The 14527-nt window shown below is 36.6% G+C and overlaps 1 protein-coding gene across 1 annotated transcript in view; it reads left to right on the plus strand.

The window, feature by feature from the left end:
• LOC111147958 (dynein axonemal heavy chain 6) overlaps positions 1-14527 on the plus strand; it is a 247580-nt gene that overhangs the window by 36713 nt on the left and 196340 nt on the right. The window contains exons 7-12 of the mRNA XM_022504259.1: positions 1204-1321; positions 2602-2770; positions 4991-5107; positions 6639-6839; positions 9205-9325; positions 14061-14212. Of these exons, the coding sequence (XP_022359967.1) occupies positions 1204-1321; positions 2602-2770; positions 4991-5107; positions 6639-6839; positions 9205-9325; positions 14061-14212 (878 nt within the window). The remainder of the gene's footprint in view (positions 1-1203; positions 1322-2601; positions 2771-4990; positions 5108-6638; positions 6840-9204; positions 9326-14060; positions 14213-14527) is intronic.

Consider the following 14527-nt stretch of genomic DNA (forward strand, 5'->3'; position numbering starts at 1 on the left):
CTTGCATTACCAATTCTTATATATAATATTTTAAACTGGTTACAGAACCTTCATTTCATAAACATTTTATAGAGGAATCAGGGCCTCTCGTTTAAAGGTATGTCCAACCTACCAATACAGACAATAGGTTTGTTAAAATTAAGCAACTGGGTGGATCTCAAGTTGGCCCCAGGTGACATGAACTGTAAAAGAATAACTAAAATTCAGGGGGAAAAGGAGCGTGGAGGTGTTCCTGGGAAAGAGGTAGCATGGTATACAGATCAAATCTGAGTAAGGGGTATGTTAATGAACTGTCTGCAGTCCTTTGTTGAGTTGAAATCCTTTGATATGTAATTCTTTTGGAGAACTGAGCTGTTTTCTAGAGTTTGAAATATCTCATTAACTAAACATTTGTTTTTTAATTTATCTTTTTTTCCCATTTTAATGCCAATGTGGTTAACATACAGTGTTATATTAGTTTCAAGACATACAATGTAGTGATTCAATAATTCTATGCATTATTCAGTGCTCATTGTGATAAGTGTACTTTTAATCCCCTTCACATATTTCCCCCATTCATCCACTCATTTCTCCACATAACCATCTATTTGTTCTCTATAGTTAAGAATGTTTTTTGGTCTTTTTTCCCCTTTGTTCATTTGTTTTGTATCTTAAATTCCACAATGAGTGAAATCATATTTGTCCTTCCCTGATTTATTTCGCTAAGCATCATCAGGGAAAAGCAAATCAAAACCATAATGAGATTATCACCTCATACCTGTCAGAATAGTTTAAAAACACAAGAAACAACAAGTGTAGGCGAGGATGTGGAAAAAAAGGATCCCTCGGACACTGTTGGTGGGAATGCAAACTGGGGCAGACACTGTGGCAAACAGTCTGGAGGTTCCTCAAAAAATTAAAAATAGAAATATCCTAAGATCCAGTAATTGCACTACCGGGTATTTACCCAAAGAATGTGAAAACACTAATTCAAAGGGATAGAGGCACCCCTATGTTTATTGCAGCATTATTTACAAAAGCCAAATTATGGCAGCAGCCCAAGTGTCCATCAATAGATAAACAAATGAAGAAGATGTGATACAGGTATAGACAATGGAATATTGTTCAGCCATAAAAAGAATTTTACTTATCTTTTAATCCATAGTGAAAGAAATGAAATTTTTACCCAAGAATTCTTGACGTTGTATCTTCTGTTGTTCTTAGATTACTGTAAAGTGCAAGACAGTAGAGGTCTCATTGAGTTGCCTGCTTACGCGGACTCTGACAAAATGACATACACAGAGCAGGCCAGCAAAAGACATCACTGCCTGAGGCTAACGTGGTAAATGATTATTCTTCTCAAGAAAAATTAGAGCATCCACCCTTCTCGAGTTTCATTAAAAATTAAAGCCTTTATCAAAGGATTCACAAATAGTGATGAGAGATTTGGGGGCGCTGGTAACCTGAATGCAGGCCCAGAAGCTCACCCATCCAACTGCCACCCAGCAGAGTAGCCCCTGGGAGTCAGGCTGGTGGAGAGTGGAAGTCGTGCCCAAGGCCAAGTGCTCCTCTTTGGTCTCTGAAGCTCAGTTTGGAGCGTGGAGCAGGCTTCGAGGAGAAGTCAGATCCATGGGGAGTTGTGGCCTCCTCCAGTGCACCTGGAGGACCCACTACATTGATTTGGTCACTAAAGAACCACAGATCGCTGCATTGCCACACAAAATCCCACCCTCTCCCTAAGGTGAATTTTGCACCTGGGAGACCAGGGTGGAAAGTTTTCCCTCCAGAGCCTCAGCTGGATCTTGACATTGTTCCAGAGTTTGGATTTCACACCATTCTAAAGGCTCATCATTACAAATAACTTGCAAACAAAAACACAAAATGTTATCTGAAAAGTTTTGTGTGGCACTATAGAATACTGTTACTGTTACTCAGTGCCCACTAACTTAGTCTGACTTTGATGGCTGTATAGTTAATAAATCTTAACTGAGCACTGGTTTACATATGAAATAACATGATAATAATGGCTGTGTCACAACAGAGGTCAATGGAGCAATCCCTGAGGCCACCATCAGAGTACAGGTCACAGAGGCCCCTTGGCCTTCAGTTGAGTAGAATATAAACATTTATTCTAAATGCCCAATTTAAGGAAACATAAAATCTGCATCTCTGGGTTAGCAGTTGCTATTAAACAATGTTTACTCAGTAGCAAAGATTTCACACCTTTACCATTAGAATGTGAGTTATAGATGTTGTATATTTTCTGATTTCTTCTTTAAAGCATCTTTAAAAAATCTTATGGCCCTTTTGGCTAGATGAGCTGGATATATTTTCCATACTAGATATATTGCTCACTAAATATCCTTTTGGATAGTTAGAACACTGAACTAAATTGATGCTATATATTTGAATATATTTGTGTTTTAAAATGAAGAATGTCTAAGAATAACTCTTTTGGACAGTAAGTCTCTGCTATTATTACATAAATGGCAATTCAAAGAGAAATTAGATTTTAAATTTTGAATATTTGGTTTAGTGTCACTTTCAAAAATATTTTGTTTAGTGTCACTTCATGGTAGTGAATATAGAAAACTGAAGTTGTATTATTTTTTTCTTTTCAAGCTTTATCCGTCTCAATGACTATCTAATTGAGAACACAATGCACGTCCTAACAGTCAATTCTGTTAACTCTCTTTTGAATTATCTCACTGACAAGCTAAAACGAACACCTTCAGCAGATGTCATTGAGAAATGGATTACTGAAGAGAAGCCTGAAGTCACTGAGAAAAAGGTATATTCAGACAAAATTAAGAAAATTCATAGGTCAGCAATTTTTGAGGAGTGCTGACTATGTACTATAAATTATTCTATTTTCTGTGTACTTGAAAAGTACCAGAAATGCTTAGAAGATTTCACAGGACAATCAGAGCTTACCATGTATACTCGAAATGGCAGAATTAAAATCAGCATATCATCAAGTATCTGATAATAAAGGAAGGCATCCACTGTGCTAGATGTTGCTGTCTTTCTCATAGGAATTTGTTAAAGGCTATTCATGTGTACACTGGACAAATATTTCTTAAGTTCCTACAATGTACCAATCCCTATGCTGGATGTTGGGTATATAATGATGAAAAGCATAGACAGGATTCTTGCCCCCAGAAAGCTTATGGTTTGGGAGTCATCATGTGCATGAACTGGCCAAGAGAAGCAGGGAAGGTGGTATAAATGAAAGATAAGCAAAGGTTTAGAGGTGAGAAAAAGCAAACTGGGGAAGCAAACCTTTGTGCTTTGGGTGAATAACCTCTTGGGAGGATGTTGAAAATTTTGAACTTAAGAGACACAGTAATTTGAGACATTTGAGAGGAAGTATTACAGATCTTTGCATTCTAGTATAGCTAAGAGGGAAATCATGTCATCTCATATCCACATTTCTCAATAAGCTTCCCTTAGCTCCATTCCAGGTGATAACTTCATGCCAGATATCTAAAAACATAGCAAAACATGTGTATCTGGTTTCATCAAGATTCCTACCTGCACCTGTCAACCGCCTCCCCAGAAAACCCACCTGTGAAGTTTTAAGGCTGCATGCACTTTGCCATACTTTCCCTTTTCTCCAAAAGTTGCATTTTAGTTGCATATTCCTTTTGATGACTTTCTCTCTTTCTCTAGTCTCAATTCGTCCTTCTTCTAAGTACTATTACATTTTGAAAGTAACATTTATTTTTCTAATTATAAAAGTAATATACGCTAAGTGAAGAAAATTGGAATATACAAAGAAAAGGATCCTCTGCGATCCAAAGATAACTATTTCCAAGTGAAAAGAGGTACCACATTTACTGCTTTAACACATGCTTTTTTCACTTAGCAATGTATTGTGAAAAATCTCCAAAGGCAATATGTATTTTTCCATAAATATTCTCACATTGAAATATAACTGTTGTGCACCTGCTAAATAATTTTTTATCATTGATCAATTTCTCATATTCCAAGTAAGCAAAGACATCTTTGTTTCTTATTATTCCAAATAAGCAAAGAACATCCTTTTCTATACATTTTTCACACATCTCTGATTTTTTCCCCTTAGAGGAAATTCCTAGATATGGAATTCTTGGGTCAGAAATATGCTTTTGGTACTGATGCATTAATTTTCCAAAAAGTTTTGTGTCAATTTACAACCTTCCTAGCAATGTTTGAGCATGAACCACACATAGATATTATCATTCATTGTCATTGCAGTCCATCTGATGGTTGTAAAGTAGTATATCACTGCTTTTTATTGTCATATTCCTTTAATTCACTTCAGTGCAGGGATAAAAGCATAGGTCAGGTGGTCAGAAAAACTGGGGCTTGAGTGCTGGCCTGGAATTTAATAACCAGTGTGTCCTGAATGAAATGTCTTTCCTTCTCCAGATCCTATTTTTCTCATGGGGGTAATAATGATACCTTCATATGGTTGCTGTGGGAACATGAGTACTTGCACTGCTTGACACATAGTAAATACTCAATAAATGTTGTTACTGGTAAACTATCCTGAGTATGAGATCAAGGAAGAGATTGATTGATCCTTGTATATTCCTTTTAGGAAATGTCAGATTATGCCCTTTGCTCATTTTTCTATTTAAGTACATTTCTATTTTAATATATTTCTATTTATGTATCAATTGTTATATTATTAGTATAAATTTCTGTATCAAATACATTTCTATATAAATTATCAATCTCCTATATTCTACATACAGTAGTGATATATTTTTCCAGCTTGTTGTTTGCCTTTCCATTTTGTTGATAGTGTTTTCATAAGGAGGGAAGTTTTATACTATTGTGTAGTCTTTCAATGTTTGCCTTTATTTTTTAATTTCTATGGTAATATTTGTTGAAAGACAAGCCAACCTTACGAAATCAACTAATTGTATATGCTTCAGTTTACATGCTTCTTGTAATACAGACATCTTTTACCTTACACCTTGGTTCTTACATCTTTATAACACTGCAAATGGGCTCATTTCAGGGGGCCTCTGCAGCAGAAAAGCAGGAAGAAGACGAGTCTCTCATCCCCATGTTTCTCACAGAACTGATTTTGACAGTCCAGTCATTACTATTTGAACCTTCTTTGGAAGACTTCCTGGTGTGTGTTCCTTCGTAGAGCATCCATCCTTCTATAACTACATTTTTGGGAAACGAAGCAACTGTTTTACTCTCAAGTAATGGGCAGGTTTGCTGCTGTCCCTCCTCTGAAATGATAAGAAGGAAAAGAAAATACTGTTCTGTGCACAGCATTGCATCTACATAAAAACCACCTAAAATTTTAGCACATTTTCTTTAACTTGAGACAGACTGGGAGTTTGGTCAGGTATACCATCAAGAGAACAAATGCTATACAAAATTTCAAATTGACTATAATAAGTACAATTTTAAAAATCTTTTAAGATTTCAAAATGTAGATTTAGCTGTATTTGTGAAAATTTTTGAATTATCTATTGCTGTGTAACAAATAACCACAAATGTGGCAGCTTAAAACAACAACCGTGTGCTATCTCACAGTGTCTGTGGATCAGAATCTGGGCACTGTTTGTCTCAACTTCTGCTTCAGAGCTTCTCCAGGCTGTCATTTGGGTATTGGGTGTGATGAGGTCTCCTTAAAGGCTTGACTAGAAAAAGACCTACTTCTAAGTTCCCTCAAGTTTTTGTATAGGTGTAAGTATAGGACTGAAGGTCCTGTTTCCTTGAGGGATGACAGCAGGGGACCACCCTTAAATGCTAGAAACCGCCTGTAGTTCCTTGCCATGTGGCCGACTCTATAAGCAGTTTACAACATGGATATTTGCTTCTTCAAGACAAGTTAGAAAATCCCCTTTGGGAAGGACCCAATCTCTCTTTTAAGGGTTTTCACTTGATTCATTCAGGTGTACTGAGGGTATACCTTTTTGATTAACTCAAAGTCAACTGATTTGGGACCTTAATTATATCTGCAAAGTTTCCTTAACTTTCTATATAATGTAAGCTAATCGTGGGAGTGGCATCCCATCATATTCACAGGCCTTCCATCCCTCCATACTCAAGAGAAAGGGATTATACAGGGCATGTACACCAGAGGGAGGGTACCTTGGGGGCCATCTTAGAATTCTGCCCTCTGATTTGTGTACATGTATAGATTAGTAAACCAATCAGAGTCTATGTTTCCGGGTATACTGTAGCACAAAAGCACTAGTAATCAGAATTTCTAGATTCTCTTCTTGGCTTTACAGTTAATGGGTTATTTACCACTGGAAACCACTTACTCCTCTAGGGTTTAATTCATGCATCTGTTAAGATGAGAAGGCAGATGAGTTTTAAGGTTGCTTCCAATTCAGTAGTCTATGATTCTGTAATTTATCAGATAGCTTATTTTAGGATATTTATAAGGACAAGTGGACTACTGAGTTCCCTCTGGTTGGGGCCTTACCTTAGAAGCTCCCATACTGAGGCAGTGGGCTCTTGAATGTTCCTTCTTAACCAGAAAACTCACATCCTTCACATGATTTATATGAACTCAGAATCAACACAGTATTTGTTATGGTTGAATGAGTTATTTATTTTAGCATTTCAAAAAATTCAAAATTATTCATAAACACAATCATATATGTTTATATTTATGTTTATTTTTTTCTGTCTAACAGGATGGTATTTCGGGTGCAATTAATCATTTCCAAAACACTGTGCTGTCAGTTCCTAACCTTGTACCTGATACATATTTTGATGCTTTTACCAGACCTTACATTAACAACAAACTTGAAGAAAAAACTTGTGGATCTGGGCCAAGCCTATCAGCAGTATTTGATGATGATAAGAATTTTCACATGATTATCTTTCAAATAAAGGTACATTTACTTTTACTAAAGCTATTTTATAATATTCTCAATCTTTAATATTCTCAATTGAGTAATAAAGTTTCTTCCTTTCTTATCTTTAAACTACATGATTGCTACTTACTTTCTAAATGACAAAGTGATTTCTTTTTTAAAGTCCTAGTAAGTCAGAGCACTAACTACAGGATAGGATTTAGAAGAGCAAGTTATTGGAGACAGCAGCACTCCCTCACTCCCAGGAAGAAGATAAGTAGAAAGAAGAGGCATTATATTAAACTTGGGGCTATGTAGGGGAAATGAAGCAACGGGTGAAAACTCAAGGTCCTACAAGCCTAAAGAGAACCAAAAAGTCAAAGTACACCCAACTTTTTCCCTGCTGCCAAAAAATTAAATAATCTGCACATTGCTACACTGACAGAACAGAATACCCTTGAATTATAAATCTCACAAATCACTTCAAGTCCATAAGCTGAGGAAATGAAGATATATTAAATTCATGCAAAACTATGATAAGGAGAAAACAAGGAAGATTAAAAGACCTCATGAATACTCCTTCCTTTCCCTCCCAAAAAAACTTGAAACAAAAGCTACTGTACCAACTAGGGTAAATATCCTTAAACAAGCATTTGAATATGTGTGAAATCACATTGAATCAAAATTAAAAATAGAAATGGGAAATAAATTAATCTCAGAAATGAAAATGAAATTACATGGTGACCAAAGGAGAATAAACTCAAATGAAAATTTAATAATTACTATAGGAGAATGATAGGAAAAATGAGAATTAAAAAAGACAGCAAGGGTGCCTGGGTGGCTGAGTGGGTTGCTTCTGCCTTTGGCTCAGGTCATGATCTCAGGGTCCTGGGATAGAGCCCCACATCAGGCTCTCTGTTCAGCAGGGAGCCTGCTTACCCCTCTCTCTCTCTGCCTGCTGCTCTGCCTACTTGTGATCTCTCTCTGTTAAATAAATAAATAAAATCTTAAAAAAAAAGAAAAAGAAAAAGAAAAAGACAGAAAAACAACCAAGACAATGAAAATAAGCTAGAGATGGATAAGTATAAGGGACAGAGAGAAAATGATTGGACTAGAAGATGGTCAAAGAAGAAATAATGTACATTTAATTGGCATCTCTGAAGGAGAAAAACAAGACATAGGGTAGAACAAACATTTATAACTGTAGTCCAAGAATAGAAAACCTAAATCTATATATTGAAAGGGCCTACAGAATACCTTGGAAAATTGACCTACCTCCTCTTAAAACTGTTAGCTTTTAAAACAAGAAAAATTCCTCCAGGTCTCTAAGCGCAAGGATAAAATAACTCATAAAGTAAGAGAATTAGACCAGTATCAGACTTCTCAAAAACAATGTGTAAAGCAAGACGATAATGAAATGGCATTTCTTAATGAAACTCAAGGGAAGAAAGTATGAATCAAGAATTTTTATCTATTCAAGATAGGCTTTCAAGTATAAAGGCCATAGAAGGGTCTCCCTGGGACAAACTGACCATTAAAATAAATACTGATTACGTAAGTATCATAAACTCTTCAATAAAATGAAAGCATATTAGTCCATACTGTGAATGAAGCAATGAATTGAATGAGAAGGGAAAGCTTTTCCTCACAGAGGAATGTCAACTAATAAATGTAGAAGGACAACATAAAGAAAAATCGCCACAATGTCTATCATAGAAACAGTCAAGAATCTCTGAAGCATACTAAAATGAGAGTGGAAAAGTATAATGAGAAACAGGATTTTTGTCTCAAAGCATTTCTACATAAGATATTTATTGATTTGAGGGGGGATGTAGTAAGTTTGCAGTGATGAAGCCTGACAGACACCAGATTAAACTAACAAGTTAACATCACAGGTAATGGGACAAATTGACATTATGTGCCTTCCATCATGGTGCACTGAGAACATATATCATTTCTATGGTATTACTATCAAACACATATAACTGAATCTAAGCTTTGGAAGGTATAAAATGTATGTACACATATACACAAATAAGATACTCTTCATAAATCTAAAGGTCATGAAAGACAGGGATTGAGGAATTGTTTAAATTTTTAAAATTACAAGTATGCTTCCTTTTAATCATAAGGAACAGTTCTTCAAAAGTCAGATTTGAAGATGTGGTTGTGTGTGTGTGTGTGTGTGTGTGTGTGTGTGTGTTGTGTGTATATTTTAATTTCATAAGAGAATCCATTAACTGGATTGACCAAGGATGGTATCTTCCCTCACTTATATATCCCTTGGTCAAAGCATAGTGTTAGACTCAGAGAAGGCATTTGTGTTTGTTTCTTTAATTATATTGAATTAGATTCTGCTCAGAAAAAATATAATTTTACTTGTCTATTTTTTTATAACATTTAGGAAACCATACGGGCAGCATTTGAATCTGCCCAATTATATGCAGCTACATTTGAAAAGTTCCAGATATTCTTCAAGGAAAATGAAAGTCTTGATCTACAGGCTCTTAAACTTCAAGAACCTGGTAAGTTTTCCATTTGTCCTAATTTTTTTTTTTTAAAGATTTTATTTATTTATTTGACAGAGAGAGATCACAAGTAGACAGAGAAGCAGGCAGAGAGAGAGAGGGAAGCAGACTCCCTGCTGAGCAGAGAGCCCGATGGGGGGCTCGATCCCAGGACCCTGAGATCATGACCTGAGCCGAAGGCAGCGGCTTAACCCACTGAGCCACCCAGGCGCCCCGAGAAGAGATCTTTTTAAATATCTCTACACCCAACGTGGGACTCAAACTCAAGACCCCAAGATAGAGAGTCCCGTGCTGTTCCAACGGAGCCAGTCAGATGCCCTGAGAATACATCTTTTTTTTCCTTTAGAAGATTTTATTTATTTATTTGAGAGAGAGAGAGAGCAAGTAGACAGAGAAGCAGGCAGAGAGAGAGAGGGAAGCAGACTCCCTGCTGAGCAGAGAGCCCGATGGGGGGCTCGATCCCAGGACCCTGAGATCATGACCTGAGCCGAAGGCAGCGGCTTAACCCACTGAGCCACCCAGACGCCCCCTAACTAATTATTTTTGAGAGGGATGTCAATTTTCATAGTACTCTAGGTTTCTGTTTATTGGTATGTAATGACAGAATTGGTTACCCAAAAGAGTCGGACCAGCAAACGCCAAGAGTTCATTCATTTCTGGGTTCTTTTCTGTGGAATTACTCTCCACCACATCCTCATAGTTGGTGCGATTTTGATCTTCTTAACTTCCCTAAGATTAGTTTTGTGGCCTAGCATATGATTTATCCTGGAAAATGTGGCATGTGCACTTGAGAAGAATATATATTTTGCTGTTGGAAGGAATGTTCTATATATGTCTGTTAAGTCCATTTGTTCTAAAGTGTGATTCAATTCTGTTTCTTGTTGATTTTCTGTCTGGATGATCTATCCATTTAGTATTAAAGGGGTATTAAAGTCCTTTACTATTGTATTCCTGGCTATTTCCCTCTTAAGATCTGTTAGTATTTGCTTAAAACATTTCAGTGCTCAGATATTGAGAGCATATATACTTATGATTGTTCTATCTTCTTGTTCTATTGACCCCTTTATCATTATATAATGATCTCCTTTGTCTCTCATGATTTTTGGCTTGAAGTCTATTTTATTTGACACAAGAATGGGTACATCCACTTCGTTTTGGTTATGACTTGTTTGGAGTATCGTCTTCCACCTCTTCAGTTTGAGTCCCTGTTTCTTTTTGGAGCTGAAATCAGTCTTATGAAGGCAGCCTATAGTTTGGGTCTTGTGTTTTAATCCAGCCAGCTACTCTCTGCCTTTTGATGGGTAGATTCAGTCCATTTACATTTAGGATGATCATTGATAAATGAAGACTTACTACTGCCACTTTGTTTTTTATTTTCTGGTTGTTTTGTATCTCTCTCTCTCTTTGTGTTTCTGTTTACCTTCTTAGGTTGGTGGTTTTCTATGATGATTTGGTTAGTTTCTCCAACTTGTGTGTGTCTTTGCTCTAGATTTTTGTTTTGTGGTTATTGTGAAGTTTGGATAAGATGTCTCATAGATAAGATAGTCCTTTTTCTGCTGATTGAAACTTATCTTCATTTGCCTATATAAGTTCTTTTATTTTCCTCCTCTCCTTTTATATACACACACATACACACATACACACACACATTTAAGATTTTTTATTTATTTATTTGACAGAGAGAGATCACAAGTAGGCAGGGAGGCAGGCAGAGAGAGAGGAAGGGAAGCAGGCTCCCTGCTGGGCAGAGAGCCCAATGTAGGGCTTGATCCCAGGACTCTGGGACCATGACCTGAGCCAAAGGCAGAGGCTTAACCCATTGAGCCACCCAGGCGCCCCTCCCCTTTTATATTTATGTTGCCACAAATTATCCCTTTATACGCTGTGAGTTTGTTACCAAATTATAGTAGCTATAGCTATTTTTAATGCTTTTCCCCCTTTAACCTTTATGCTATAATTGTTTAACACCCTATTCTAAAATAGACTTATAATTTTGTGATTCTATTTATCACCTTACTCGAAGCTTTGTGTATTATTCTTTTCATTTCAGGTTGACAAGCTCCTTTCAACATTTGTTGTAAGAGAGGTCTAGTGGTGATAAACTCCCTTCACTTTTGTTTGAGAGTTTTTATTTCTCCTTTATATCTGAAGGATAACTTTGCTAGATAGAGTATTCTTGGCTGGCAATTTTTAATCTTTCAATATTTTGAATATATCATTCTATTCTCTCCTAGCCTATAGAATTTCTGCTGAGAAATCTGTTCATAGTCTAACGGAGGTTGTTCTGTAGGTTAGTTTCTTTTTTTTCCTTGACTGCCTTTCAGATTCTTTCTTTATCATTGACTTTTGAAAGCTTCATAATAATGTGTCTTGGAGAGGGTCTTTTTGCATTGAGATAATAGGTTATCTATTAGCTTCATGGACTTGTGTGCCTTGTTCTTTCCTCAGGTTTGGGAAGTTCACAGCTATTATTTCTTTAACCTCTCTACCTTTTTCTTCTCTTCTTCTGGTGAATGCATTATTCTTGTGTTGGCTCTACAAATAGTCTAAGGGCACTCATAGGGTTTCTTCACTTTTTAAAAACCTTAGAATTTTAGAAGGAGTTCTATCTCCTTTTCCACCTGAATTATTTCTAGATCTACTCTATTTCCAATGCTTGGACCATTATTCTGAAGGATAATGATACCATGAAAAAAGACTATGTGTTCAAATAAGTTTGAAAAATACTAGGGGTGCCTGGGTGGTTCAGTGGGTTGAAGCCTCTGCCTTTGGCTCAGGTCGTGGTCCCAGGGTCCTGGGATTGAGCCCCACATTGGGTTCTCTGCTCGGCGGGAGACGTGCTTCCCCCTCTCTCTCTCTGCCTTACTCTCTGCCTACTTACGGTCTCTGTCAAATAAACAAACAAACAAACAAACAAATAAATAAATAAATGAATGAATGAATAAATAAATAAATAAATAAATAAATCTATCTATCTATCTATCTATCTTAAAAAAGAAAAGAAAAGAAAAATACTAGATCAAGCAACATTATACAGGGTTTCATACCAGAGGACTTCTCAGATTACTTGATATCCTCATTTTGTCACATCTAAACCTTTTGAAGTGAGTAGGATAGTTCATTGTTGACCCTTTTGTGTATTACGAGGAAGCTGAAGCTCAGAAAGATTAAATGACTTAACCAAAGCCAAATATAGGTTAAAGACTTGAGCTTAGGTTTTCTAACACTGTGCATTCTTTATATTATGTCAAACTTACCCTTGTAGTCAGGAGATGAGATGAATAAAGACAAGAATCAACACTGTTTTCTTTTTGGGATGGTGGAGGAGTGTTACAGAAAGAGAATAGGGAGCAGTAAGGAAATCAATCTGTGGAGGAAGTACTCAGAAATAGTTAGCTAATTTTTTTAAAGATTTACTTATTTATCTTAGGAGGGAGGGACAGAGGGAGAAGGACAGACAGAATCTCCAGCAGACTCCATGCTGAGCACAGAGCCGGATGTGGGGCTCAATCTCATGACCCTGAGATCTTGACCTGAGCTGAAATCAAGAGACAGACTCTTAACCAACTGAGCCACCCAGGTACTCTAAAGTTAGCTAAATTTTTACAGGCCCAGAGGGTACAGGATTTTAAAGATAAGTAGAATAGTTGAGTATAACAGATATATTAGAAAGAGCTGTTTTTGACCAACAGTATGATACAAGTGTATTCAAAGGTAATCAGGTCTCCACTGGTTCCAGGTAGACTGGAGAAGGGAGAAAATGAAAATAGAAAGATGATCAAAATGCAACTGTAACATATGGCACATGTACATCGAGAAAGACCTCAGCCATGATATGGGAGCAGGGTTGGCAGAGAAGTGTTGGGAAGAGAAATGGAGATAACTTCAGCTATGCTCAATCTCTTGTGTTCTACATTTTTTAAAAAAATTATTTATTTTTTTTTAATTTTCAGCATAACAGTATTCCTTGTTTTTGCGCCACACCCAGTGCTCCATGCAATCCATGCCCTCTCTAATACCCACCACCTGGTTCCCCCAACTCCCACCCCCCGCTGCTTCAAACCCCTCAGATTGTTTTTCAGAGTCCATAGTCTTTCATGGTTTACCTCCCCTTCCAATTTTTGTTATTAAAATCTTCAAAATGCTTTATGTGAAGGTGTCACATAAACAGGAGATGTCACATAAATAGGAGAACCCTTCCATGAAACCCAACTTCAACCCAGCTCTCAAATCCAATCCATTTCAGACTAGATCCTTTAGTACAATTACAAATTCTTTTCTTTTTTTTTTTTTGAGAATTTATTTATTTATTTGACAGAGAGAAAGATCACAAGTAGGCAGAGAGGCAGGCAGAGGGAGAATGGGAAGCAAGCTCCCTGCTGAGCAGAGACCCTGATACGGGGCTCGATCCCAGGACTCTGAGATCATGAGCCGAAGGCAGAGGCTTAACCCACTGAGCCACCCACGTGCCCCAATTACAAATTATTTTCATCTGCCATCTATTAGTAGGAGCCAAAAAACACATTTTCATTATTGAATATTATTTTCTTTAGTACAAGAATAAAATACTAAGTGTTATGAACTAACGTTTTGAAGTTATTCAAGGTATTCTACATCAGGAAAAAAGCATTATAAATACATCTATAAATGCAATGATTTTTAATATATTTCATAATGATCCTTTAAAATTTAATATTACATATTATATTCTTTATATGATAATTTTATGTAGATGTTGAGTTTTTTAGAGAACAACTGGAAAAATATCACAGACAGCACAAAGATGCAGTAGCTCTGAAACCTACCAGAAATGTAGGATTGCTGCTCATTGATATAAAGCTGCTAAAAGAGAAACTAATTCCATCACCTTTGCGATGCTTGGAGGTAACTATGAACTAGGAAAAATTTAATTATAGTCTCTATAATTATATTATGATTTTTCTACTACAAATAGACTATCTTCATTTTGTAGTATTGTAAATATTTTAAAATTAACATAACTTACTGGGTATCCTTAATTCCTAAGAAAAGTCCCAAACTCTTTCTGTCCCAAGCGGAGTCAATTTTCAGTTGAGGGAAGGGAGGGGACTTGCAGGCCCCAGACTAGTCTCTTATTCCCATTCTGTTTTCCCCTGTTGAAGCATTTCAAGGCTTCCTGCTGAAGAGACACCACTATCACAGCTCAGTGTTCTAGTGGGA

This window comes from Enhydra lutris, unplaced genomic scaffold, assembly GCF_002288905.1.
Source record: "Enhydra lutris kenyoni isolate GAN:26980312 unplaced genomic scaffold, ASM228890v2 scaffoldscaffold18, whole genome shotgun sequence".
NCBI lineage: Eukaryota > Metazoa > Chordata > Mammalia > Carnivora > Mustelidae > Enhydra > Enhydra lutris.